This window comes from Tachysurus fulvidraco, chromosome 18, assembly GCF_022655615.1.
Source record: "Tachysurus fulvidraco isolate hzauxx_2018 chromosome 18, HZAU_PFXX_2.0, whole genome shotgun sequence".
Lineage (NCBI taxonomy): Eukaryota > Metazoa > Chordata > Actinopteri > Siluriformes > Bagridae > Tachysurus > Tachysurus fulvidraco.
This window is the reverse complement of record NC_062535.1, coordinates 9,284,208-9,311,683: the sequence shown is the minus strand read 5'-3', so window position 1 is coordinate 9,311,683 and position 27,476 is coordinate 9,284,208. Positions and strand designations below refer to the sequence as shown.

The 27,476-nt window shown below is 40.3% G+C and overlaps 2 protein-coding genes across 3 annotated transcripts in view; one reads left to right on the top strand and one right to left on the bottom strand.

Moving 5' to 3' along the window:
- Positions 1-1,957: 1,957 nt before the first annotated feature.
- msx1b (muscle segment homeobox 1b) lies at positions 1,958-4,480 on the top strand. Its single transcript, XM_027156225.2, has 2 exons — positions 1,958-2,498; positions 2,845-4,480. The coding sequence occupies exons 1-2, from the start codon at positions 2,138-2,140 to the stop codon at positions 3,258-3,260; spliced, it is 777 nt and encodes a 258-aa protein (XP_027012026.1). The 5' UTR covers positions 1,958-2,137; the 3' UTR covers positions 3,261-4,480.
- A 5,970-nt stretch (positions 4,481-10,450) lies between these two features.
- gsk3bb (glycogen synthase kinase 3 beta, genome duplicate b) overlaps positions 10,451-27,476 on the bottom strand; it is a 30,544-nt gene continuing 13,518 nt past the window's right edge. For both annotated transcript variants that reach the window (XM_027156223.2, XM_027156224.2), the window contains exons 3-11: positions 26,850-26,933; positions 21,657-21,767; positions 21,360-21,490; positions 20,848-20,954; positions 16,465-16,562; positions 15,716-15,811; positions 14,980-15,166; positions 14,204-14,302; positions 10,451-14,042 (exon numbers count right to left, since the gene is read on the bottom strand). In XM_027156223.2, the coding sequence (XP_027012024.1) occupies positions 13,972-14,042; positions 14,204-14,302; positions 14,980-15,166; positions 15,716-15,811; positions 16,465-16,562; positions 20,848-20,954; positions 21,360-21,490; positions 21,657-21,767; positions 26,850-26,933 (984 nt within the window). In that variant the 3' untranslated portion in view covers positions 10,451-13,971. The remainder of the gene's footprint in view (positions 14,043-14,203; positions 14,303-14,979; positions 15,167-15,715; positions 15,812-16,464; positions 16,563-20,847; positions 20,955-21,359; positions 21,491-21,656; positions 21,768-26,849; positions 26,934-27,476) is intronic.

The window sequence follows — 27,476 nt, the reverse complement described above, 5'->3', positions numbered from 1 at the left end:
AAATATCCTTAATTAATTGAAGATATACTTGATTATTTTCCACTTTGTAATTTGATAGAGTCTATCGTTAAATATCCTTTAAATAAGACAGTTTATTACTTAAAGGATCTTAGCAAAGATGCTAAGCAGGTGTAACTGAGGTGGCGGGGGAGGGGTTTATTTACACCATGAAAATATTTGCCTATTTTAAGTGTCTAAATCTCATTTACTTCCTTTTTAGTGGATTATGAGACAACTTGTATTTAGGTTGCTTTTTATGTTATATTTTAAAAATAAAAATATAATTTTTATTCTTAATATCTTTTAAAACCACCTCAGTTGTTTGACTCGAAATGGGTAACTTTCCAATTAGGTTTGGTTGCATTTATCTATTCGATGTTTATCACATTTTCATAAAATAAATCATTTCTAATTATTAATATTAATTAATCCATAGTAATTGTGTAATATAGTAACATGTAACATAGTAATTTACCATGCTCTTTGTCTTCTAAGACAAAGGTTTGGATTCAGAGATTTATTTTACTTTTATTGATTAATAGATTTTTATTAGCAAAAACAATTATATATTATATCATTAGAAATTGTCTTCCTTTTCAAGATTTAGAAAGTTTTTACAAAATTAGGGTTCAATTAATATTCAGTTTTCTGTAACTAGAAATATCTGTTAAATAATTAACTTTAAGGTAATTAGGCATTGAAATGTTGGTTAATATTTCAGAACTAGAAATAGGAAATGATTTTAGAAATATATAGTAACTTCATTTGAAACTTTTAACATTTTTATTCTGTTTCTATACTTCTATAAGAGTATATTTCTATGCTAATTCTATACGTTCAGTTAGACTTGAGAAAAAGGTACAAACTAGAAATAGCATTTTCATTTCATTTAAATATGTTTACTTAATTAAAACTAATGACTTGGTTTCTGACTTTATGACTAAATAAATAGCAGGTTAGGTTCATTTTTAAAGTCTTATAACTTCTTACTATAACTCTTATTTTGTGTGTGTTGTTGGATAAAGAGGAGAGAAATGGTTAATGTTTTTGCTCTTCTCAGCTGGCCTGGGAGCTATGTGCTGTACTGGACTATGGCATATTTGGAGGACAATTGGTTAAGTGGAGTTAACTGTTGCCTTTTTCTCCCTGAGGTAGCATCGCTTTTGATCCTGCCCTGCCTGGCGCCTTCCAAAACACAACTCGTCTGGCTTATTAAATGCCTAGAGAGAGAGAGAGAGAGAGAGAGAGAGAGAGAGAGAGAGAGAGATTGAGAGAATGCCTGTTGGCTTCTTAGCTGCAGCTTTTGTAACCCTAAAAACCCATGACAAGCCTTAAATTGCGGAAATGCGGTGTGAACAGCCTTAACCAATCAATTTCTTTCTTTTGCTGCGCATCAGCCAGAGGAATAGTTTGTGAATAAATAAGGCGCTTGTTTTATTTCCCAGATGCGTTTAATGTTACTAAATGCGTCACTTTGCCATCACTACATATTTTTTTCCGCTATAAATTTATTTTAGTATCAATCTATTTTTTTATTTATATATGTATATATTTATATAACTATATATATATATATATATTGTTGTTGTTGTTGTTGTTGTTGTTGTTGTTGTTTCACACGCTCTAGGCTTTCCTGACTTTTGAAGATCTAGTTTTAAAAAGTTTCAGCTAAGTCAATTCTTTTGTGCAGTCTCAATGACTATTCAACAGTTGGATATGGATAGGCCTCTCTTTTTCTAAAGGTTCCCCACTGTTTAATTGGGCTAAAATTGGTCCGCTTGTGTTCCAAAGAGTCGGGAGCCCTCAGGCGATCAATACATCATCTCAGCACGACGCCTGTGATTAACTGCTCGTTTTTCTCAATATCCTCTTGATGTCTTTCAGCGGTGCGTCTCGACCAATCGGAGCGATGCTTGCGCGCGTCATGTGGTCATCCCGACGCACTGATTGGGAGATGAGAGGGGCGGGATGGGCGGAACGGATGAATGTTTATAAAACGCGAGGCTGTCGCGGGAGAAACAGGCTGTCAAAATAAAAAAAAAAATAGTAAAGAAAGAAAAAGAGAAGATTGAAAGAGTGATCGTAGAACATAGTCCACATGCTGAAGCATCGCGACGCGACGCCCTAGGAGCCCGACATGTCTTCTCCTAAGGGAACGAATCAGTTTGAAACCTCGACGCGCGACTCCGATGGCGAGGAAAGCAGAGCGCAGGACGCGCCGCTGAGCGTGGAGGACAAAAGCAAAGCCAGTCGTCACCCGTTCAGCGTCGAGTCGCTCATGTCCAAGAAGAGCACCTGCAGGAGCACGTATTCTCCTCCTGCGCCTTTCCCAGAACATCTGGGTCAGTATTCTCACAGGACTTACTTCCAACAGAAAAGTCAAGTTTCAGCTGAAACCTTTCCCCATGTGTCGGACTGCGTGAACGACGAGAGCGAAGACTCTAGTGACAAGGAGCAGAGCACTTGGCTGAAGAGCCCAACTTTCTCATCACCGCAGAGTAAGTAACATGTCACCTTCATACTTCTTCAGTACTACTTAATGATCCAGTGCATTGATTGGATTCAGGATGATGTTCATATAGTTGCCAAAAGAAGCCTAGTTATGACAAAGTATAGTAACAAGTGTGTTACTAAATAAATATCATCTTAATTATTATTATCTATGACATCTATGACACAGATTAGAAAAGATGACGTGTATCCATGAGGCTTACTGTAAACAGTCGCACCCTGAATTTTACTAATAGGCCATTGAGTGTATGTTGCATGGCATGAGAGGTATTTTACGCATGAAGGCATTTGCAATCTAACCCCTAACCATGCTTGCCTTGTTTTCCTGTCTAGGAGCTACAAGTCCTCCGTCGACGTGCCACCTGCGCAAGCACAAGACCAACCGTAAGCCGCGCACCCCGTTCACCACGGCGCAGCTGCTGGCGTTGGAGCGGAAGTTCCGCCAGAAACAGTACCTGTCGATCGCAGAGCGCGCCGAGTTCTCCAGCTCTCTGAGCCTCACCGAGACCCAGGTGAAGATCTGGTTCCAGAACAGACGCGCCAAGGCCAAACGGCTGCACGAAGCCGAGCTGGAGAAACTGAAGCTGGCTGCTAAACCTGCACTGCCCGCCGCCCTGGCTTTGCCCTTCTCTCTCGCTGCACACGCGCCTCCATCTATGTACGGCGCCGCCGCGTCCGGGCTGCCGCGCCCGAGCCTCGCCGTGCCCGCGCTGTTCGGCTCGCCTTATGGAATGTATTACCTATCTTAATAATAACACCACCAACAAGAACTTCTTGGTTCCATCGTGCCTCTTTGTTTTAAAGACTCTAATGTGCAGTTGCAATAACTTTTGACAAAAAAAAAAGACTCCAATACCTCTTATTGCTGCCTCCAGTTTTTTGCATTTGGAGCTATGGAGATGTTTTTTTTGTTTGTTTGTTTTTGTTTTTAAAGCCATCTCCTCGATTACTGGCTCGTAGCCTTAAAACAAATGTGCCAGAAATGTGTGATAAATGCAACGATGATATGTGTGTGTATATATGTATACATGCTCTTGTGGAGCAGCTTCGTCTAAAATTGATCCATACATTGCGATGTTTAAATAATCTCTGGGGGTTTGTCCGTCATATGACGAGAAGTACTTACTGGCCTAATCTTTAAAAAGTGCCTTGAAAGACCAAATATTTATTAGTCAATAAAGAGTATTCTTTTTAACAGTTACATTTTTCTCTTTCTTTTCGCTGTGGGTTGTTTATGGCGCACGTTCCAAAAAAAAAAAAACGAATTATGTAACCAGATGTTTCTTAGTAATTTCCTGTTTATTAGAAATCCTTTATATTCTATACAATTACTGAATTCGTAAAATACTAACATGTTCGTTTTGTGACTCCTGTTTCCACATACATTCCCAATTTTACATTAAACTGGGATTTTTACATATAAACCTTTTAATGCAATTGGATTTCATTGAGCGTAAAATGCGATAAGGAGTAAAAACTAATGCGCACTACATCAGGTTCACCTCAAGCTGACTTCTCCTTTATTTAATTACTCGTGCAGATACATTTATATCAGTAGAACATCTTGAATAATTTATTAATCATTTTACAAATTTTAGGAAGTTTCCTGCGCTCTCGCTCGGATGTGTGTGTGTGTGTGTGTGTGTGTGTGTGTGTGTGTGTAATAACCAGGCAGCAATAAACCTTACATCTTTGCATTTATGCAGGCTTACTGTATAGTGTTCGTGTAGAATCTCACTGAAGAGGAAAGCTTTACGCATTATTTACTTCTCATGCGCGTAATAAACATGGTGCTGAGCATCACTTCAGATGAACCTTTCTTCCATCTTTCAATAGAGTTTCAATATAATTGTGATTTTGTAAACAGTGCGTTTAAGATACATAAAGATTTCTATCAGCACAGTGTCAAATAATTGGTCTCCTGTGAAATGAATAGATACCAAAAACCATCTGGTGATTGGAAATTGAAATGTGACTCAACTACTATTTTTGTGTTTTAAATAAGTAAAGTAATATAACTAGGTCAAATAATAAGAATGAAAAGGTCTTCTTTATTTCTAAATATATAAATTCAAATAATGATCAATCTAAAATTAGTTTTTAACCTTTTGCTTTTTAGTATTTCTTTTTAAAGTACTTATTGGTTTGCTATTTATTCTAGACGGTATTGAGATTTAACGACGGCTAAATTTTTTATTGTTCATTTTTTTTTACTTATTGTTAAAAAGCAAGATATAAAATGATATAACCGATAATTCTATTTGGAAAATAAAGTTCAGTAAAATATGACTGTATTATAGAGTCCTAGAGCGTCTGTGCGCATTTACTTTCCTCCTTCAGTTCTTTACTTACTTTAACATTAATTCTTCACATCACTGTATGGAATAATGGAAAACACTGTAGATTTATTAGATTTATTTTTGCCGATTTATTTTTATTTTAAAATGGCTACTTTTTAGCATTACTTTTTATGTAGCAGTTATTTTGTAGAACTAATTTTTACTTAACTTGACTTTTACTAGTCCTGGTTAACTAAATAAGCAGCTAAATCACTGGAAGATGGATCGACTGTTTAATCAGTCTTAACAGGAAATAATTTATATTTTTCACTGCTCAGTAGTAACCAATTTAGTAAATAAAATGATAAAAATGTATGCATTATGCATTACTACATTTCATCACTGAGGTCCTTAATATAGTGACAACAGTGATGCAAGTCTGGAGTTTACTATGGAATAAAGAAGGATCTGGTAAATTTACTGTATTGCTGATACATGTTTACACTGCTGCATAGAACCATGCAACATTCATTTGAGTGCGCAAAAAGACTTTATTTCATGTCGACATTACAAATAAGGGAAATGTGATTAAATTATTTTGTAATGCACCACTTATTTAATTGATAAAAAAAGTAGCTGAAGAAAAACAAATGACATATTTTGAGCTGTAAATCTGTAATACTGAAATAAGGTAGATGCAATAGATAGAGGCCTAGTAAAATCTACCAACATTACCATTAAGAGCAAAGCAGCTATTTTTTAATTCTTTGATTTTAAATGGCAAGTAAAGAAAATACATAATAATAATAATAATAATAATAATAATAATGATAAATAAATGCATAAATAAATAAATAAATAATAGACTCATCTAGCATAATAACTACAATAAATAATTATAATATTAATTAAAAATAACAGTAGGTTTAATTTCAATAATAATGACCATAAAACTATGTTACTACTACACTTTGTTTTTCTGTTATATAACAGAAAAGATGCATGTAATGCACCATTAATGAGGCTTGTACTTATTTACCTGAATTCTTGTGTTCTTCACCGAGTATCTTTACTACTGTATGTTTCACTGTATAGAAGACTCAGGGTGGGTCCCAGACTACATACTACCATAAATAATGGAGTGATGGTAAACCTTCTATGTTGTACATATTTCTATTTTATTCATTTCAAAAGTATCGTATAAAGATATCTCAAAGATATTAAATGAGGACATGACCCCTGTAAAATAGTGTGTGTGTGTGTGTGTGTGTGTGTGTGTGTGTGTGTGTGTGTGTGTGTGTGTGTGTGTGTGTGTATTTTACACTACTCTGACCCACTTTACCAGAGCAGTCTGAGATAGAACTACTTAAGCTGCAGCTCGCCCTCTAGTGTCTTTGTAGTGCAACATACCGGAATAAATCTTGATCCATTTAACGTAATGCATCTGGGTTTCCTTGTTTGTTTGTTTATTCATCCATCCATCCATTCAAAAAACCACAAACAAGATGTTTACACCAAATACACGAAAAATAATATTTGTTTGTTTATAATATATATATCAGGTCAATGGGAAAGTCTGGGTGAGAGATTTTTTAGTGTTTTGGGGGTGTTTAAGGGTTCTTAGTGTATTGAGTTCAGGGGTTACCCATGCAGTTTGTTGCTCCACTTAAGTATTATTGTGTTATGTTTCTGTTGGGTTTTATTGAAATTGAACACTTCTACTATTACTTAATTTCCATGAAAAAAACCCTACTTATACTCCTTACAGTTCTTATTTAGACCTTTAAAAATGCGTTTACGTCTTACAAAGTTCAAAGATCTCTTCTGCTCCCATCCAGTCACTGTATGCTACATATCAGTAGAATAGAGTTTAAAGAATCCGGTAAAGTTCATCCATGTAGAAAAAATTCATCAAGAATCATATCATCTATAGTGACATTTTCATGTAATAAGTCATAGGAGTGTAGAGCTGAGGCCGTAAGTTTGCATATGCCTTACAGAATCTTAAAAAAAAACATTAAACAGGGTGATTGGTGTAAATTGTTTACAGCTTTTATAAAAGTTTATATTATACGAGTCCTTCAGTGGTTCAGATGTGAAAAGATTAATCTCAAAATCATTGACTAGGGTTAAATATGCAGAAGATGCTGGAAAATCAAAATGTGTAGGAGCTGGAGGATTTTTCTGAAGAGTAGTAGGGAGGTTAACTGCACAGGGGACACAAGAGACTCAAGAAGGACTGTTAGAAAACATAACAGTCAGCCAATCCCTATACAGTTAAACATTTGTGTAAATTCAGTTATCAACATGTCTTATGGAATAGATGTGAACATGTGTTATGAAACAGTTCATTCAGGGCAGAACCAAGTACCTCATCTCACGGTCCTTGCTTAAAGCCCAGCAGGAGCAGCTTGATGGGGCTGAGATTTAAACTGCCAACCTTCCAGTCAGTAGTCCAATATCTTATAATGAAGTTACCATTCGTGCTATTGGATGCATATTGTATATGTACTTAAACACTACCACAAATTATAAGCACGAGTCAGAAAACTCAGACTGAGTTTGGGGGCATGTCAGAATGACATGATGGTAGAATCAATAGATAACATCTGTAGATGAGGGTAAATTTGTTGAAATGAAATGTTTACTTGTCTCAAAAGCCAGTTTCAGTTATGATGTGTTATGAGGCAAGTTATTGAAATACAAGCAACTGGGGTAATATTTGAGCACTTACATGAGAGATATGGTTTGATCGTGTTAATATTTAACGATAAAGTTCACAGTGGCTTCCTGGGGCATACTGGATGTGCACTTTTCCCATTTTCTAGCAGTGAGTTTAAAAACCTCTCTGTGTTCTTTGCAGTTAAATAAGAAAGTGCACCTCCATCTTGTTCCAACCAAATGGATTTGAACAGAAATTTAATACACAAATATTAAAGCAGCAGACTAATCCCCAGCACCGTCAACACCGGTAACATGTATTTCATGAACATTAAGTTCAATTGTAAAGACAACTTCCAGACGATAGAAAGCAGCCTGGTTTCAGGCTTTGGTTTACTGCTGATCATTTAGAAAGAATTGTTCAACAGAAAGACAGATTAAGTTTCACTGGAAGTCCTGCAGTTCATCCTGTTGTTCATTTTCTCTGGTCTCAGATGAAAGAGAGCGAAAGCATTAGTGTATTTTCGGTCAGTGTAATAAAACACTGGTTATTGCCATGTGAAGATAAACACAGATGAAATGAAGATGTATTGTTTCTCGCCACCGTTTTCTTAGGGGGAATCTTGGCAAAACTTTGAAATTATCTTAAAACCCGTTATCGTTTTACACCAAAAAAAATGCCCATGTCCGAAATCAATCACATCAACAAAACACAGCTAGTTTTCTTTGTGAGATAAACAAATGATTGTCTAGTTCTATTCATGGATTACAGACCAAAATACACTCACCTGTTACTTTAATTGGAACATCTGCATCACTACCCATCCATTAAATGATCCAGTCAGTCCATCATGTAGAGCTTCAGTTAATCTTCATGCCAAACATTCATTTTTTTATGACCATGGCATGATTGTTGGTGCCAGATGGGCTGATTTCCTGCCATTTCTATGCACAACCATCCAGTCTAGATCAGGTGGGTCCAATCTCCACAAAGCCTTGTTGTGTGTGAAGGTTTATATTCCAATCAAGAAGCAGTCACACCTGATTCCACTGGTTTGATCAGTTGATCATGGCTTCTGCTTAGTTGGAATGAAAACATGCCCCAAATTGTCTCTTTCTAGATTTAACTGGATACCCCTAATCTACAGCGTTTACTGAGAACGGTGTGAAAAACATGTCAGAGGAAAATAACCAGATCAGTTCAAGCTGACAGGAAGGCTAGTGTAACACGAACAACCAATCTTTACAACCACAGTGAACAGAAGAGTATCTTGACACAGCAAAGCTTGAGGAAGAAGAGCCTCAACTGCAAAATACCACATTGGGTTCCACTCCTGTCAGCCAAGAACAGGAATCTGAAGCTACAGGTTCACCACAGTTGAAGGAAGGTGAAGTGATTTTCACAGCAGATGCATGAATAAAACAGTGAGGACGCCCAGAAAAAATGGTGGTTTATTTGGGTAAGGTGAAGGTGGAACTTTCCACAGGTGCCAAGTGTTATGTATCGAATTCGTAGTCTGTTAATTGAATGCTCTGTGTTTTAAGTCCATTTCTGCATATCCAAATTTCATTGTGCTACTATTTTGCTCTTTATCGTTGTTTGGCTATTTACGTCGTCTGGAAATTGGACCCGTCGCCTTGTCTGCTTCCGTGTGGCTAGTTGTCACAATTAAAATTGGCCTCACGGTGTGTCAATCCTCTGCCTGTGTTTTCTGAGCTGGCACAAAGCTGGGCAGTCCATTGGGACAGAAAGCACTGGCTTCAGTACTTAGTGTACAACCTTTTTTCAACTCCAACACTGATTCGACTTACATTGTCCTACATGTAACCCTGAGATGGTTAATTCGGCCTTGGTTTGCACTGAATTCCTCAGAACACTAACCTGTCTTCAAGATGTCCTCACCTACACTACAGGTGAATGTGGTGGACATTGTGGATAACATCTATCCATTCTGAGCCTATGTAGGATGTTAGACTGAAAGGAGAATCTCGAAGAACTATTTTTGGCAGGACTCTATTCTTCTGAGAGGCATTTGCCTTGCTTGAGATCACTCTAGAATGACTTTGTTGTTAAACCTTGGGTTTTGCCTGAGGTGTTCCACTTAGTACCTAATTCTGTTAAGTATTCGAATGACTTTATGGTGTTAAAAGGCGGCAATCTGGTTGTCCAAACCGTTCTTTGTCATATCCGGTGCATGTAACGTGTAAGTAACATGATGTTACTTAGAATTTATCTGAGCCAAATGAAGCTCGGTCATGGAGGAAAAATGCAAGAGGCTCCCTTGTTCTTAGAAAATAGCTCATTGAATGACAAGTTGCTGCCACTGTTGGGCCCTTGGGCAAGGCCCCTAACCCTCACTGCTTCAAGGGCACCATATCATATCTGAGTCTGTGCTCTGACTCCAGCTTTTTTTGTTTAACTGTGCTGTAATGTACTGTATGTGACATATAAAAGGTTTTTTCTTCACTCTACAACAGCGGTGTCCAATCTTACCCGTAAAGGGTATTAAACAGATTCCACCTGTTTAAATCAGTTGTTCTTGGCTTTTAGTAAACTGTGGTGTGGCTTCTGCTTGGGTGGAATGAAAACCTGCACACACACCGGCCCTTTCCGGATAACATCGGACACAGCTGCACTACAAGGAGTGCAGACGTATTGTTTAGAGGTGTATCACTGCTAAGTCTAGGCATAAGCAAGCACTGTCTTCAGGTTCTACAAGGTTAACATCACCAGCCGTTTTATGGTGTGCATTAAAGTGGGCTAGTTTCTAATGATAATGTGATATCCGGGTCTATCCATCATCCCTCCAAGGAGATTCTCACTACCCCAAAAGATTAGACGGGAGAAACGGAAGTACGAGCTTGGTTTCTTTTTTCTCGTCCAGAGAAGAAATACAGGAAGAGCTGTGTAAGACATTTCACTGTCCATACACCGTTTAAGTCGATATCAACACCTTGTTTAGGAAACACAGGGGAAAAATGAAAGACTTTTATCATCATCAGGCTAACCTACACTTTATTCATTGCAAACGACAGTACCGGGTAACTACGTCTCTGAACCATTTTACACAGAGGAAGGGATCGCTATTTACAAAGAGAGAGAGAGAGAGAGAGAGAGACATTTAGCATAACCATCACAGGAGAGGAAACATACAAATCTGTATCGAGTGAATTATTTAAAAAAAAAAAAAAAAAAACCAAATAAAAATTAGTCAACAGGCATTCAAGTAATAGCAACATCTTAGTCGGTTCGGTCTGTAGTTACAAAGTCTCTTACAACCGCCAACAGCTATACACATACAAGTGTGTCCAAATATGCAGTGAAAATGTTTACTTTATTTACCGTCTGATTTTTTTTTCTCCCCCCCATCCAAAGTGTACAGGCTCCGAGACAAAAAGGTCACTAGAAACGTGATTCGGTTTCGTAGTCATTTAGGAAGAAACATTTATGGCTGTAGATTTTACAGGCAGAAAGCATTTACATACTCTTAAATGTGTTATTATTAATTATCTTTTTTTAATGATATACTTAGTGCTACATGACATCTCTCCCTTTTAACCGGGTGCTGCTGAAAGCACGTGTTAGAGCATTGTAAACAAAATAAGAATAAAAAATAAAATCCCAACATCCACTTGTGTAATACTTATTGCCATTGAGTAGATTAGGTAATACTGCAGAACATGACATCATACATCACATCCCTTTCTTACTAGTTAGAGGGTAAAAAAAAAAAAAAAGATATTAAACAAAAAGAAAAACGGCTAAAACTTCCTACGTGAGTACATTTTAAAACAGTTCTCTGAATGGCTGAAGCGAAATAAGAGCGTCGTTTTCTTATCAAGTCTCTTGTGAGTAAAACTACAATAAAGGAAAGGGGATAGTAACATATGAGCACCATAGGAGAGGGAGATTTTAAAAAAATAAATAAATAAAAATTCCTTTACTTCCCATCATTTAGTGAGCTCTTGGGTTAGAAAGCAGCCTCGTCGTCAGTGTAGAGGGTCACAGAAATACGATCTGACCAATAGTTCAGCACCGAATAACAAAATTTCGAATGAATAAATCAGGAGAAGCTGCATGGTCACTTGTTTATTTGTTGTCTCTAGATGAATTTACTAAATGTGAAGTGCCGAACAAAGGGCCAGATTTTACCCGTTGCATCCTGACGAATACAATTAAATCTATTAAAAAGTCATGTATTATGAAGCGAGACTGTTTAGCGAGCTCGCTTCGGTTGAAATAATGAATAGTCTGGAACACAGATTTTTACACAATTTTTCCGACATCGTACGCCAAGAACCCCTGTGTCACATGGAACAGAAAAGCTGCATGGATAATGTAATACAGAGCCCTGATTCACCCAAGACAAAACCCTGTAAATATCAGCCTCAAACTGTGCCTGGTGAAGTCACACACAACTGCTGGTGATGTTCTGGAAGCAACATGGTGTAGTGTATCTGGATGAATGTGATAGGAGCAGCCGCTTGGACAAACCGGATCATAGATCGTTCTTATCTCTAGGATCCTCCTAAAACAAGGAGGATTTGATCTATTTTACAAAAGCATTTATTTAAAAAAAAGAAAAAAAAAAGTGATAAAGCATCAGTGACTAGTTTGAGTGAGACAGACGTTAGATAATCAGCCTCACGCACTGAAGACTTCTTGGCTGAGTGATTCCGCTTTCACTAAATGAACGGAAAAACTGTGTAAATGTGGTGAAGCCAAACTAAAGTGAAGACATGCTTAACAAACCAGTTAGCATGCTAACTTGTAATGCCAAACTCGTAATAGTCAGCATGTGATGCGTGATACATCGTTGGCCCAAAACTACAATAGTGACCCAGGCATTAATGCAAGAACAAACTAAAAAAAAAACAAAAAAAAACGATACAACAGAAGAGCAGCAGCTTTCCAGCAGCACTCCAGGGAGGTTTGCTATATGACTCAGCCATGCTTCTGATTCAGAGCCAGCTAACTGGTCCCAGATCAGCAGCAAAGGTACTGGCTGCAGTCCATTTTACACTCTAGAATCAGCAAGGGTTACAGTCGATGAAATTCGAGTTGATTCAGCATAAAAGTAAACGCTGGCCACTAATGCAAACTTGCACTAAACATGATTTAGAATGAAGCCTTCGCCTGTATCAGTCATTGTACTACTTGTATAATTTAAAAAAACAAACAAACAAAAACACACTAAAACCTGGCCCAAGATTAGGAAAGGCCTGGTTAGATACAGAACAGGACAAAAAAACAAAACAATAAAAATAGAAAAGAAAAGAAAAAAAAAAAATATATGAAAGCAAAGGCACTCCAAAACTATTACACAATAAACAGCTGCATCCTCTATGATTCTTTCTGCTATTTTGGACGCGATGGCTAGGGAAGTACGTCTGTAGTATGATTTCACTTCTGCCCTTGTTCATTGTCGGTTTTCTTTTAAATACAGTAGATATACAGCATGCGTGCTCATGCACGCACATACATACACATGATGAACCTGGATTTTGTATGCAAGAAGCACATACAAGCGTTTTAGTGGGACTGTACAGAGAAAACGATGGGAAGACTAACATGTGGAGGAGGAGGTGAAGGAGGACAACATGATTATACTCCTTCCAAAACCAACATGAATATTGAATGAATAAAGCAGCGCATCGACCCAACATTGAGGTGAGGAAAAAAAACAAACAAACAAACTACATCATACACGAGATCGGTCACAAGAAGCCACTACATATGATGCCTGGGGAGTCTGTTCTTGTCATATGCCTTCCAGGTGGAAGTAGCCCTTTAAAGCTGATCTGAGGTCAGTTATCTAACCCAACTCAATACTTTAACCTTAACCGTGACCAAATCTCGGATCGGTTTTGCCTTCATACTAGAACAGGTGGATGCTGATCGGATTTCAGCACACAGACCTCAGATCAGATCATCTCTAAACCAAAAATGTCCATCCACAAGCTGAAAAACTCCACTGAAAAGTTCTGCTGTCTCCATCTTTTTTTTTAGGAGCACAGATAATCAGCAAGGGCAAGGGTCATGGTGTGGGAGGGCCTCAAATCTGCATTTCCTATCTGTAAAACCGGCAACAGAGGCTACAATGAACCAATTTTAAAAATAATCATCATAAGAGACTCACAGAAATTTGTAGCATAGGTCTAAATATCAGTATCTCTTTATAAGCAGACATGTTTATATATTATCATCTAAACAACTCCACAGTCTCCTGTTGCTCTTCTTCCCGAGCCGAGAGCTGTCGAGAGGCTTTTAAAGACATCCTTCCTGTCCTTTAGTATAAATAAATATAAAACAATAAAAATAATCAAAATGACAAGGGTAGTTGGGAGGGTGTGGGAGAGAAGGTTATAAAGTTCAGTTGGTTCATCCAGATCTCATCATGAGCTTTTTTTGTTGTTGTTGTTTTCTTTCTTTTTTCATAGCCCACCCCTGACATTGTGAGGAGTGGGCATGGTTAATGAGCAGCAGCATGGGATTGGCCTGTCGAGGAGCAGGTGGTGCTCAGGTCGATGGGTTGGGGGCGGAGCCAGAGGCGGCGTTGGGGCCTGGGCCACGGTCACCGCTGCTGGTATCTGAGAGCGAGAGGAGAGAGACGGACAGATGATCAGAACAAGCACGTGATGGAATCCATTGTAACCTAGAGATGAAATGCACTTCTGCAAGCATATAAAATACAGACAGGACCTCAGAATTGTGTCCAAGAGTTTATAGAGAGAGCGACAGTAGCATTAACCTGCAGTAGAGGAGGCATTAGAAGGAGAGGAGGCTCCAGGTTGGTTGCGGACATGTGCAGGGATGAGTATAGACACCAGTGAAGGGTTACTGGACAATTCTGTCAACCCAAACACACAATATTTAATCAAACTTAAACTAATCAAACACGCCCACACACACACACACACAGATATGCATTTCTTTTACAGCAATTTTACACACAGACACACACACACACACAGATATGCATTTCTTTTACAGCAATTTTACACACACACACACACACACACACACACACACACACACACACACACACACACACACACACACACATATTGATTTATTTTACATCAATTTTACACACACACACACACACACACACACACACACACACACACACAGATATGCATTTCTTTTACAGCAATTTCACACACACACACACACACACACACACACACACACACACACACACACATATGCATTTCTTTTACAGCAATTTTACACACACACACACACACACACACACACACAGATATGCATTTCTTTTACAGCAATTTTACACACACACACACACACACACACACACACACACACACACACACACACACACACAGATATGCATTTCTTTTACAGCAATTTTACACACACACACACACACATTTCTTTTACAGCAATTTTACACACGCAATGCTTTTATCGCAAACGTCTTGCTGGCGTGGATGTTCCAATACTTTCGGAGGGAAAGTGTATATAAACATTAGTTTTGTTCAAACACAATGTTTCTTGTAATCATACCCTGTGTGGTGAAGTTGAAAAGCGGGGGTCTCTCTCGGCCATTGGGGAGCTTGAGAGCAGGAGCGCGGAGCTCGTCAAAGAAGGCGTGTGCACAAGCCTCTAGTGGAGTGAGACGTGCTGTGGGTGTGTACTCCAACAACCGAGAACACAGAGCAATCGCCTCTGGAGGAGTCTTCGGCCGGAAGACCTAACACACACACACACACACACACACACACACACACACACACACACTCAGAAAACTATAATAAAAACAACCCTGCCTATTCTACAATTTTATTCCTGTGGAAGATTTAAATGAACATAATGTAGCATATTACTGAACAGAATTCGGTAGATTGAACAAAACTTAAAAATTAAAAATAAAAAGTCTTCAGGAGCACAAACGATGTGATCAGGGACAGTTCTGACTTGTGGAAGACAAAGTGTTTGTGTCTTGTCTAACAGGTTTTTAGCCTGAGATTTTAAGCAACTTCTATCACTCGCTCTGAATAAGACCATCTGCAAATGCTGCAAATGTAAATCTGTGGAGAAAACAATGAGGGGTTTGAGCACAAACTGAGTAATGAGCGCAGAGCCACAAGGGGGAGCTTTGCCATTTGCAACAGGCATCAAACATGGTCAGAATATGAATGTGGTATAAAATGTGTTCAAGCAAAAAAAATATATATATATATATAAAAAATGGAGAGAGAGATCGAGTCACATTTTGAAAACATTATGGAAGCTGACTCACCTTAGTCCATGGGTGGGCTTTAATTTGAGGAAACTTGAACTCTGTGTAGTTGGGGTTCATTTCACGAATCTGCTCACGTGTGGGAGTCCCCAACACCTGCGCGCGCACACACACACACACACACACACACACACGCACACACACACGCACGCACAGTAGTGTGAAGCTTAGTAATCAGCATGTCTTGAAGTGTTTTATTCCTCTTATACCACAGCCATTTCCCAGCAATTACCTTTTTTAACTGCTTAATGAATGGCACAATTTTCCTATGGAAGAAAATATACTGACTATTACAATGTCCTGATACTGGAGGCTCCTAATATACAAACAGCTCTTTAAAACAGCAATTTTACTTTTATTTATTTCTTTTCTAACATGTTTTTAAAATGACTTCATAAGGCGTACATTATGCCAGGGCAAAGTCCCTGTGAGTGAGCTGTTACTATAGAAACGATAAGGTATTCCAACAAAGGAAAGCAACACAATCTGAACAAACAGGATGAACATTCAGCAGTGTATGTATCTGTACTGCCCAACACATCTGAATGCTTCTGGTAAGTTTCATGGATAGCATGAAGGCTCTGTAAATAATAGTGCTCATTTAGCCTTCGCTCTGAGGTGGATTTCGGGTGAAAGTTTATTTCAAGCACGTGACGAGCTGTTATAAGCTGTGACGAGGCTACGTAGAGTTTTCAGAACTGCATAGCAACGACGTGTAACGTGTTAAGAAAAAAAAAAAAACTTCATACCTTGATGATCTCAACTAACTGGTCCACTCCGCTGTCACCAGGGAAGATGGGCTGTCCAAGCAGCAGCTCTGCTAGCACGCATCCAGCCGACCAGACGTCTAGCAGCAGACACAACACAGGATTATCTCAACTGTGCCGGATTTTAATGAAGATATAATAAAGCTACATGTTCTCACAGGCCAAACTCATATTTATAATGTATCAATCAATCAATCAATCAATCAAATTTTATTTATAGAGCACCTTACAACTGCCAAAAGGAGCACAAGGTGCTTTCCAGTAAAACAACAATAAAAAAACAAAATAAATAGAATCAATAAGAACACAATGAACCATAAAATAGCAGTTGAAACCGGGTCTATGCGTTAAAAGCTTGTATGAATAAATATGTCTTCAACTGCGATTTAAAAACACTCAGCACAGTGATGGATCGTAAATGTGCTGGAAGTGCGTTCCACAGCTTTGGTCCCTTGATGGCAAATGACCGGCCTCCAAACTTCTCATAATTGTATTTGGGAATGACCAGAGAGGTATGTCCAGAGGAGCGGAGAGATCTGGCTGGTTGGTAGACCTTTATTAATTCTGTGAGATAGGCTGGGGCCAGACCATTGATGGCCTTGAACACACAGAGAAGGACCTTATACTCCACCCTAAACCGCACCGGAAGCCAGTGAAGCGAGTGGAGGACAGGGGTGATGTGTGAGTGTTTGGAGGTGTTGGAGAGAAGACGTGCTGCCGCATTTTGTACTATTTGAAGCCGATTGAGAAGTGATTGATTAAGTCCAGTGTAGAGAGCATTACAGTAGTCAATCCTTGAGCTGATGAAGGCATGTATAGCTTTTTCAAGGTCAGCTTGAGACAAGAATGATTTTACCTTGCTGAGTAGTCTTAACTGGTAAAAGCTCGCCTTCACTACTGCACTGATTTGCTTATCGAAATGCATTCCCTTGTCAAAAATAACACCCAGGTTACGCACGGTAGGAGCAAACTGAGGTGTTAGAGAACCAAAACTAAGAGAACTGCTGGAGGAATCTGGGCTAAACAGGATGTACTCAGTCTTTTCTTCATTCAGATGAAGGAAGTTCTGGGAAAGCCACTGTTTGATATCCTGAAGGCAATTATGGAGAGGGTCCAATGCAGAAAGATTACTCAAAATCACAGGAAGATAGATCTGGAGGTCGTCAGCATAGAAATGAAATTGAACATTGTGATTGGAGATGAGTTGACCAAGTGGCAGCATGTAGAGTGAGAACAGAGTAGGACCAAGAATAGAGCCTTGAGGCACACCAGATGATAGAGGAGCAACCGAGGAAGAATAGTCATTAAGCATTACTGAAAAGGTTCTGTTAGTGAGGTATGATGAGAACCAATTTAGCACTGCACCCTGCAGACCAACAACATGTTGAAGACGAGAGATGAGGATGGCATGATCCACGGTGTCAAATGCAGCGGTTAGGTCCAGTAATACCAAAACCACAGAGCTTTTCCCATCCAGGGCTCTAAGAATGTCATTATGGACCCTCAATAGCGCTGATTCAGTGCTATGTCTTGACCTGAAACCGGACTGAAAAGTATCACCAATGCCGTGCAGTTGTAGGTGAGACTGCAGCTGTGCGGAAACAAGCTTCTCCATCAACTTAGACAGAAATGACAGGTTAGATATAGGACGGAAGTTGGAGAATATGGAGGGATCAAGGTTGGGTTTCTTGAGCAGTGGTCTCACAATAGCGTGTTTGAGAGCAGCGGGAACAGTACCCACCCTAAAACAGCTGTTTATGAAGGGGACAAGGATGGGACCTATGATGTCGACCGTCTCCTTCAAAATCCTGGCAGGAACAGCGTCTAGGGGGCAGGTGGTAGGCTTCAACTCGTGGATAGCTTTTTTCAGGTCCGCCAGAGTAACTGCATCAAAGTTCTCTAGCACACATTGCGCCGCACGAGTGGACATGGCAACAGTGGGGACTTGTGTAATGGTTTGCCTAACAAACAAAACCTTGTCCAAAAAATGTTGCTTGAATGCGTTGCATATGTTTACAGATACGTCATTCAGTGCGACAGACACCGGATTTATAACAGAATTGATAGTGCTGAATAAAATTCCAGGGCGGTGGCTATTGTTATTGATGAGAGCAGAAAGGTACTGTCCTTTAGCTTCCTTCAATGCACTCTGATAGGTGGCAAGACTGTCTCTGAACATCTCCAGAGACACCTGCAACCTATCCTTCTTCCATTTTCGCTCAGCCTGTCTACACCGGCGCCTGAGGGCCCGAGTTGTATCATTGAGCCAGGGGTCCAATGTACCATTGGTCGATTTAACCTTGTAGGGCGCAACAGAGTCCATAATCCGGGAGCAGGTGGTATGGAAGGAGGCGAGGAAACGTTCCGGGCAAAGAGACGATGCCAATTCAGCAGTAGAGGCGAGATCAGAAACAGAGAAAGCAGCAGCAAAGTCATCGACTGTAGATGAGGTAATAATGCGACGGCGATGGGGGGCAGTAGACGTTGGTGCAGGTGGAACAGCACAAATGTCAAACCGTATGAGAGAATGGTCAGAGATGGGAAAATCCATGACCTCACAGGTTGACACAATCACCCCACGAGAGATAATAAGGTCAAGGGTGTGACCTAACCTATGGGTGGGACAGGAAATGGACTGAGCCAGATCTAATGAGTCTAAAAGTGCCTTAAGTTCATTAGCAGGTTTATCAGAGGGGCAGCAAACATGAATGTTAAAGTCACCACAGATTAGAATGTTGTCAAACTTTGCTAGAAACTCTGTTAGAAACTCTGAGAACTCAATTAAAAAATATTTATTTAATTTGGGCGGCCGGTAGATTACTGCACATAAGATCGGACAGGGTAGTGTAAGCACAAATACTTGTGATTCAAAACTGGAATACCCTCTAGTGGACAACTGGCGGCACTTCAGGGACTGTCTATGTAAGGTGGCTATCCCCCCGCCCCTACCCGTTTGCCGCGGCGTGTTTAGGTAAAGGTAACCAAAGGGGAGGATTTCCGAAAAGGCACTGACGTCACCTGGGGGAAGCCAAGTTTCTGTGAGGAAAAACAGATCCAGATTGTGGGAGGAAATGACATCATTGAGGATAAATGTTTTGTTATTGAGCGATCTGGTGTTACAAAGTGCCATGCGGAACGTGGACAAGTTGACAGGCGACGATGTCACACGAGGAATTGGATGGAGATTTCCTTTGGCACAACCCCGAGTGGATGTTTCAGCTCGACGGAGACGCGGAAACGGAACGCCAGTGTTGGAGCCAACCAGCCGAAGCCATCGATAGCATTCCCGCGATCTTCTAGCATTGTCACATCCTGGTTGATCTTGACCTCTCGGAGACGAAGGATCCAGGTGTGTCCTCAGCCTGACATGTAACCCGCCTCTCCGACCGCGTCTTCTGCGGCGCCTCCTGCCTGGTAGCAAACAGACAGGGCGTCTCAGGAAAGGAGGAATAAATGTCAACAGTGGCGGTGGTGGTTTAAAGGACTGGGTATTTAAGAGGTGATTCGTTGTACAAAGCAGTTCCATCAGCAAGGTGCGATCATACACAATTAACGATGAGACAGTAGCAAAATCAAACATGAAAAAACAGAGGAGCAAGTGGCAGGCCAAACACAGCGGCGCCATCTTGTTTGGATCATGTATAAACCCACAAGAAGAACTAAAGATTCCTTTTATACTCTAGTGAAATTAGAGTGCAAATAAAGCAAGATCTTGGTTATTTTCTTTCTACTCAAATGTTTATAAATGCAAATCACTCAAATTTCCGAGCACGTTCAGGGCACAATAGGTTCTCAGTAATAAACTCAGTAAAAAGCTTACAGTAAGCTGAAAACTGACATAATGGGTGAAAAAGGACCTCTTAAGGAACGGCATGTGCTCAATCTTCCAGTGATGCAGCTTATACACACACACACACACACACACACACACACACACATTACAGTACCATGTGTTTTCTTGTGAATTAATAGATTTTTCTTGGACGTCTTTCTTTCAAAACATTGATATGGAACGACAGACCGTGAGATTTTTTTTTACTTGAATTTTTACTTAAAACAAAGCTAATCGTAAGCTCAGTAATCTACATCTAAAGCTGAAATAAGTCGTAAATGATATCCCCTGACGCTAAGGATCACGTTAATGACTGTCCTTCTATGTAAATTTAGACAAAGTCAGCAGCACTCGCAGAAGACTAATGGGTTTTATTTTTTACCCTGAACTGGGTTTTTCCTCAGTATTGCATTCCTTTTGTGAATCTCTCCACAACGAATATTAATGAATGAATCCGTATCCAGCTTGATAAACGAGGTCTGCTGTAAGGACACACAGCAGACAGACCTGTACAAAGGGTGGATTTGTGGTACCTATGCTGGAAGTGTAATCTGTGGCTCCGAAGATGAGCTCCGGGGCTCGGTAGTAACGAGAGCAGATGTAGGAGACGTTTGGTTCGCCCCGTACCAGCTGCTTAGCACTGCAGGGAGAAGAGAAGAGAAGAGAAGGGAAGAGAAGTCAGAGTTTATCATCAAAGTACTGTTACTGTGGCAAAATATCCTTCATGACCAACGCGACCGATATAACGTTTTATTACTGTAACTGTGGGTTTATGCTTTTCCACTTTACTGCTGAGGTGAGGTTCCTGAATTAAGGTCGTTAGTCATCTGGATCATAAATGTCTATCAGCGTTTAAAAAAAAAGTCAAGGTGACTTGCATATGTAAAAACAAATAAATAAAAAAGAGCTGGAATTCAGTCTGCTTCACAGGTCGGCTTTTAGAAATTGAATCTTAAAGCCATTATTCAGCCAGATTATAAATCTCCACATACTGTTAGAGAGACAAGTTTGGGAGTTTTAGAGCAGCTCTTAAAATTCCTCCCACCTGCCGAAGTCGCAGAGCTTGAGCACGGCAGTCTCCGGGTCCAGCAGCAGGTTCTGGGGCTTGATGTCCCGATGACAGATACCGAAGGAGTGGATGTACGCCAGGCTCCGGAATAACTGGTACATGTAGAGCTGAAACACGAGCGCACATTTAAACACCCCGTAAATATAAGGAAGATCCGTTTCAGTCTGAACTGACGTGTTTGGTTAAGTGTAACGTATCGTTCGTAAGCTGATTCTATTAGAATTAAAGATCTGTATGTACTATTAGATTAAGTCCAAGAGTGGACGCTTGTACCTTTACGTAGATCATGGGGAGGATCTGCTTGGCTCGGCTGTAGTGACGCGACACTCGATACACCGTCTCTGGGACGTAATCCAGAACCAAGTTTAGATACACCTCATCTTTCTGCAACACAAACCAGGAAGAAACAGAAATATACTTCATCAAAAGCTAGAAGACTGCAAATGGAGACAATATTGTTATTTTAATAATAATAATAATAAGAGACATTACATTTATGTGTTTAAATCTCTCTCATTTTTCTATCCATAAGGACAGTACAAACACTTAAAAATACTAGCAAAAGGTAAAACTTTCCTGCAGACTAATACGAGTTAGCATTGTTGGGAAACTGTGAATCTGAAATGAGATGCTATTTAAAACCATCACCAAACACACTGCTAGCAGCTGGAGGACAGGAATCCAGGCTGAAACACATTGAACAGGTTTATCTCGAAACATTTCTCATCTAATGTGTTGAATGGAGCTGCGTTTTGTCATTCCTGTGAAATGGCATTGGGGTTAAAAGTGAAAGAATATTAGATTTAAATGGAAACTCTGAATTTTAGAGTATAATGTATGTCGGACGCCGCTAGACATGAATTATTCCTTTAGGATGGGAACACTTGGGTTTTTTCTGTACTTGAATCAGTCTGATCTCAGACAAAAGTGGTCATCTTTTTGCTTAAACACTAGAACAAGTCCATGGTTTCCAACACATCAGTATTGGCTTCCACATGCTCAGCTGAATAAACCAGGCTTTCCCTGCACACATCACTAATCATCCCTGCAAAATTAGGACCTCTGATATAACCATCATGTCTATTTCCAGACTTCAGAGCTATGACTCATCACAACGTGAAACTACTCGTGTGTCGCAGTAATTGTCTGTCCGTGGGGACAGACTGCACGTCTATATACAGAGTGCACGTGTGTGCGTGTTGATGTTTACGGTCACTGACTCTTCGTTTAGAAATCTTTCAATTTAACCTCTTGGCTTTTACTTTTGCTTTTTTTTTTCTAAATGCGCCCTCCTGTTGCTGCATGGCCGGGGGAAAGAAAAAAAAAAAACCCGCTCAAGATGATGAGTCACTTTCTGCCTTACAACAGCAGCTCCACAATTACTCTTCCACTGGCTGGATGGTTTGCGTAGAACAACGTGATTGGTTCGTCTTAATGGTGTGCGTTGAGTGGTGGCACGTGATTGGATCGCCAAGGCACAGATGCTCTGTGATTTCGACGGGGAAGGCTGAGCAGTGACATGTCATCCACAGACGCGAGATTAGATTTGTGTGTGTGTGTGTGTGTGTGTGTGTGTGTGTGTGTGTGTGTGTGTGTGTGTGTGTGTGTGTGTGTGTGTGTGTGAGGGGAAGATTTAGACCTAGATAGGACAAAGGGCAGACAGGCCATATGAACCAATTCAAATGAACGAAGAAAGCGAACGTTTACTGGCAAAAAAAAAATCCTGCGTGTTACCCTCAAGCTAGAAGAATACATCAGAGCACATACGAAGATGGACAAAACAGCAAATCTTTTATCCTCTCCCCCTTACACTCTCTATTCCTTATATCTTCCACACATTCCTGTCTCTCGCTCTCGGCTCGGCTCGTGAAATTCTCGACTCGCTCGTTTTCTCTCTAGTAATCATACCTATTTAGATTTTCAGCACTCTCCCGTTCTTACATCTCTCCTAGTTTCATCTCGGTCGTATCAGTTACTCGTCATCATTCACAAATTAGTCACACGTTTATTGACGATAATAAAAGTTCGGTAAATGTGATGGAGAATCGTTAGGAGCAGCAAGCGCACCAGAACAGATGATGTATAATTACTAGTTTTACTTTACCACGGTCAATAGATGGGTATAATTATTGTTAATATTAATTCTTAAAATGTTTTGTAATTGTTTGCAAAGAATTTGCCCTTGTTATTTTGTGCAGATTCATCTTCACACCTACATTTATGACATTCGACAGATACAAAAACAACTGAGAAACTGAGGATTAAGGGCCTTGCTCTGTAACCCAGTGGTGACGGCTTGATGGATTTGAGCTCACAACCTTGACATCCCTTTATTTGGTTAAATAATCCCATTCAGAGGTTCTACTACAAAATGTGGAAAAGATCACGGGGTGTGAATACTTATGAAAATCACCGTAGAGCTTTTCCATTTCTGCAGCTCGTTCTCTCCACGGGTGAGACCGAAACAGGATCCCGTGTTTCTGAACGCTCATCTCGCTTTGCCAATCTGCACCATTCCACAACCATGTGCATGTCAATCATGTTGAATATCTCTCCCTTTTTCCTTACACAATGTGTATGCAAGAATAACTTTTAAGGTCACTAACTTTGGCCTTGTGCCACATTAGTATCGGTCCTGCATAACTGTGAGAAAGAGGTGTGTGTGTGTGTGTGTCTCAGTCATAAATCCCATTCTAATCATGGTTTGTGAACTAAGGCTTCTAGCTGTCCAGGAAAAGCAACAGCGCTGACTGATCTTGGGGGCTGCAGGGAAGTCACTGGGTTCAGATCACTCAGTCATGTCTGACTATTAATATCAAGGCTGTTTTTGTACACAACTTTACCATAATTCCCAGTGACTACTTTGCATTCAGAAATGTCTCACAACGATCTAAACACTTCAGCAACATGGAGAGCTAAAGGTAAGGTGCACCTCCGTTTTTATACAAGTCTCTCATCTTGCACTGTGTGTGTGTGTGTGTGTGTGTGTGTGTGTGTGTGTGTGTTCTAGTTTCCACTTGCTGTAGGACACAGTCAGTAGAGTGTAACCATGCAACGCATTCATGTTCTTTCATGTTCATGTAGGGAGTCTTGGAAAAAAAAAAAAAAGAGAGATTAAGGTCATTTAATCACTCTGGGCCGTTTGCCATGGGATGTCTGATGAAGTGTGAAAGCTGTTGTCGAGCCTGGGTGGGGGCCAGAAAAGTGAAAATGTTCTGAATACCGAGAAACATGATTTCCTGATACAGTACTTCCTGTTTCAGGTTTCATGGTGGCAGGCATAAATAAAACCAGACACTTATTAGCTCCAGTCCAGTCCAGTGTAATTAGCTCATGCAAGAATGGCTGCTCACTTCTAGGTATTTCTGACATGCCAAAAAAAAAAATAGTTCCATCATCTGGAAAAACGACGGCGGAAATCCGTCAATTACCCCGTAGGTGCTTGTTAAGCATTCCATTCCAGATATAATATAACCACCTCCTCTGGAAAGCATTTGGACTAGATTTGAGTGTGACTGAGGTCTTGCTCATTCATCCACAGATGCGTTAGTGAGATCAGACACTTGTGTTGGAGGATGAGGTCGTTATAAATCATTCCAAAGGTGGTCAGTGGGGTTGAGGTCAGGGCTCTGTAAAGGCAGCTTGCAGCTTGCTTTGTATGCTGTAGCATCAGAGTTTCCGTTCCACTGGAACGAAGAGTCCCAGACCTGTTCCAGCATCACAACGCAAACGTGCACAAGACATCCGGGCGCTCCCGACTGTGTGGCAATACTTTGGACAAGGTCCATGTGGGTGGTGTGATGGTCAGGTGTCCACAGACCTTTGGCCATATGGTGTAATTGAGAGAGAGAGAGAGAGAGAGAGAGAGAGAGAGAGAGAGAGAGAGAGAGAGAGAGAGAGAGAGAGAGAGAGAGAGAGAGAGAGAGAGAGAGAGGCAAAGGAAAAAAACCCAGATAAAACTTGAAGTTGTGCAACTGATCCATGATTTACAAAGAACCTTCTACGTGACAGCAGACCTGCGATAGTAGACAAAGCAGCAGGTTGTAGCAATGCACATAATTCCATGACAGTCAGGAACCAAGCATGAAAATCCTTCCTTACATTCATGTTGTTTTAGGTGTCAGCCAAATGGAAGACATGTTGGTGCTTATGTGACGTCAAGTGATGTTCCCAGCTTAAAAATAGCGCTGTTCTCATATAATCCACACGCCAATCAAATGCTGCTTTGAATGGCATGATGGGATTTCCCTGCTGCTGACAGGCACGGTTGCTGGTATGCCACAGCAATGTGTTCCCCTTTTATCCTGATTTAGGTGCAGCATTCCATACTCGAGGAACATCGACATGCTGGAAGGGGCCACATTTATGGCTATGGTCCGAGTTTGAGGGTTTTTTGGGAGCGTAGTGTGTAAATAAGATCCATAAAGCCAGCCCTGACAAGTTCATGACAAGCAGGTAAAAATAAATAAATAAATAAATAAATAAATAAAGATACACAAAGCAGGAGCTCATGTTTCTAAGTGCTACTAATTATTATGCTGGTACACTTTATATACTATACTACTGAGTTTAAGCCACTGTAATCATGTTGACGTGCGGCCTAATACTCCGTTAATAACTGTGATTTCAAATGGATTAACGTTAACCAACTGAGACCCTTTAATAATCTAGCAATAATAATCATGGAAACCCGTAAGGAAGTCTGGATTTCTTGTACAGTTTTTCCCAGTTAGCTGCTTTTCATGACACTTACTGAGAAGACATGTAAAGGCATTAATTGAAAGTGTGTATTTCATGCTATTTATAACAGCATTGTTCTTCAAACAATAACTGCAACTGGATGATCATTTAAAACACTTTAGGTTATTGAACTTGATGGCCAGACTCACACACGTCTCCTTGTTATAGTAACAGACAAAGCTCGTAACTGAGGATCAGAGGTCACATATAACGTGTACATAAAAAATATTTTAGACATAGGTCTGAGTTTAGGATAAACGTAAACATTCGCTCCATGTTTTGTCACGTGTTGACAAGGCAAATAAAAATACATAGTATACTAGTGAAGAACGAGGTTAACGGAAGTCCAACGAAACCCGTTTCAAAATGAAATGGCGGCAGCTGTAGACTTACACGGCTCTCCTGGGGACGATCGCACATACTCCTCTAGGGAAAACTAGTTCCCGAACGGCACGATGAGATTTTCTTTCCACCAGCTGTCACAGTGCCACTCAGAGCAAACTTATAAAGCATTTCACTGCATATCGTACCCTGTATGTATGTGGACGTGACAAATAAAATTGGATTTGAAACTAAGTATTACGAGAGAGAGAGAGAAAGAGAGAAAGAGAGAAAGAGAGAAAGAAAGAAAGAAAGAAAGAAAGAAAGAAAGAAAGAAAGAAAGAAAGAAAGAAAGAAAGAAAAAGCGGGGGGGAATAAATAAATAAAACATCCAAAGGGACCCACCTTATCCCCGCTGGAGTAGAAGAAATAGCGTAGCCGTACAATGTTGCAGTGGTCCAACTTCCTCATGATCTGCAGCTCACGGTTCTGCGTTGGTGGGGATTTACAGAGAGAGATAAATAAATGACAACTTATTAACGTTTCGGAAGTAACAGTTCATTCAGGATTAATACAACGTCCCGTAAACTATGCAAAATAATACAGGGAGTTGGGGAAAGAAATGTTTAACACAGTAAGACCTAAAATCATTGATGTGACATTTTTAAAAGGAGTCTCATGACAGAAGATTATGCTGCCTGATTTCTCTGTGAAACTGACAGAGAGAGGGGGGTGGGGTGATGGGAGAGCAAGAGACGCAGGGACAGAGAGAGAGATAGAGAGAGATGGAGGGGTAGAGAGAGAGACACGGAGGGAGGGGGGGAGAGATGGAGAGAGAGAGATGGAGGGGGAGAGAGAGCGAGAGACAGAGATGGAGGGAGGGAGAGAGAGAGATGGAGGGAGGGAGAGGGGGAGAAAGAGAGAGAGAGATGGAGGGAGGGAGAGAGAGATGGAGAGAGCGAGAGATGGAGGGGGAGAGAGAGAGCGAGAGATGGAGGGAGAGAGAGAGAGAGAGATGGAGGGAGAGAGAGA

Excerpts from the sequence above, each read along its gene's own strand:
- msx1b (XM_027156225.2), top strand. The coding sequence starts at position 2,138 with ATGTCTTCTCCTAAGGGAACGAATCAGTTTGAAACCTCGACGCGCGAC. Across the intron at positions 2,499-2,844 it reads AACTTTCTCATCACCGCAGA|GAGCTACAAGTCCTCCGTCG; the intron begins GTAAGTAACATG and ends TTTCCTGTCTAG.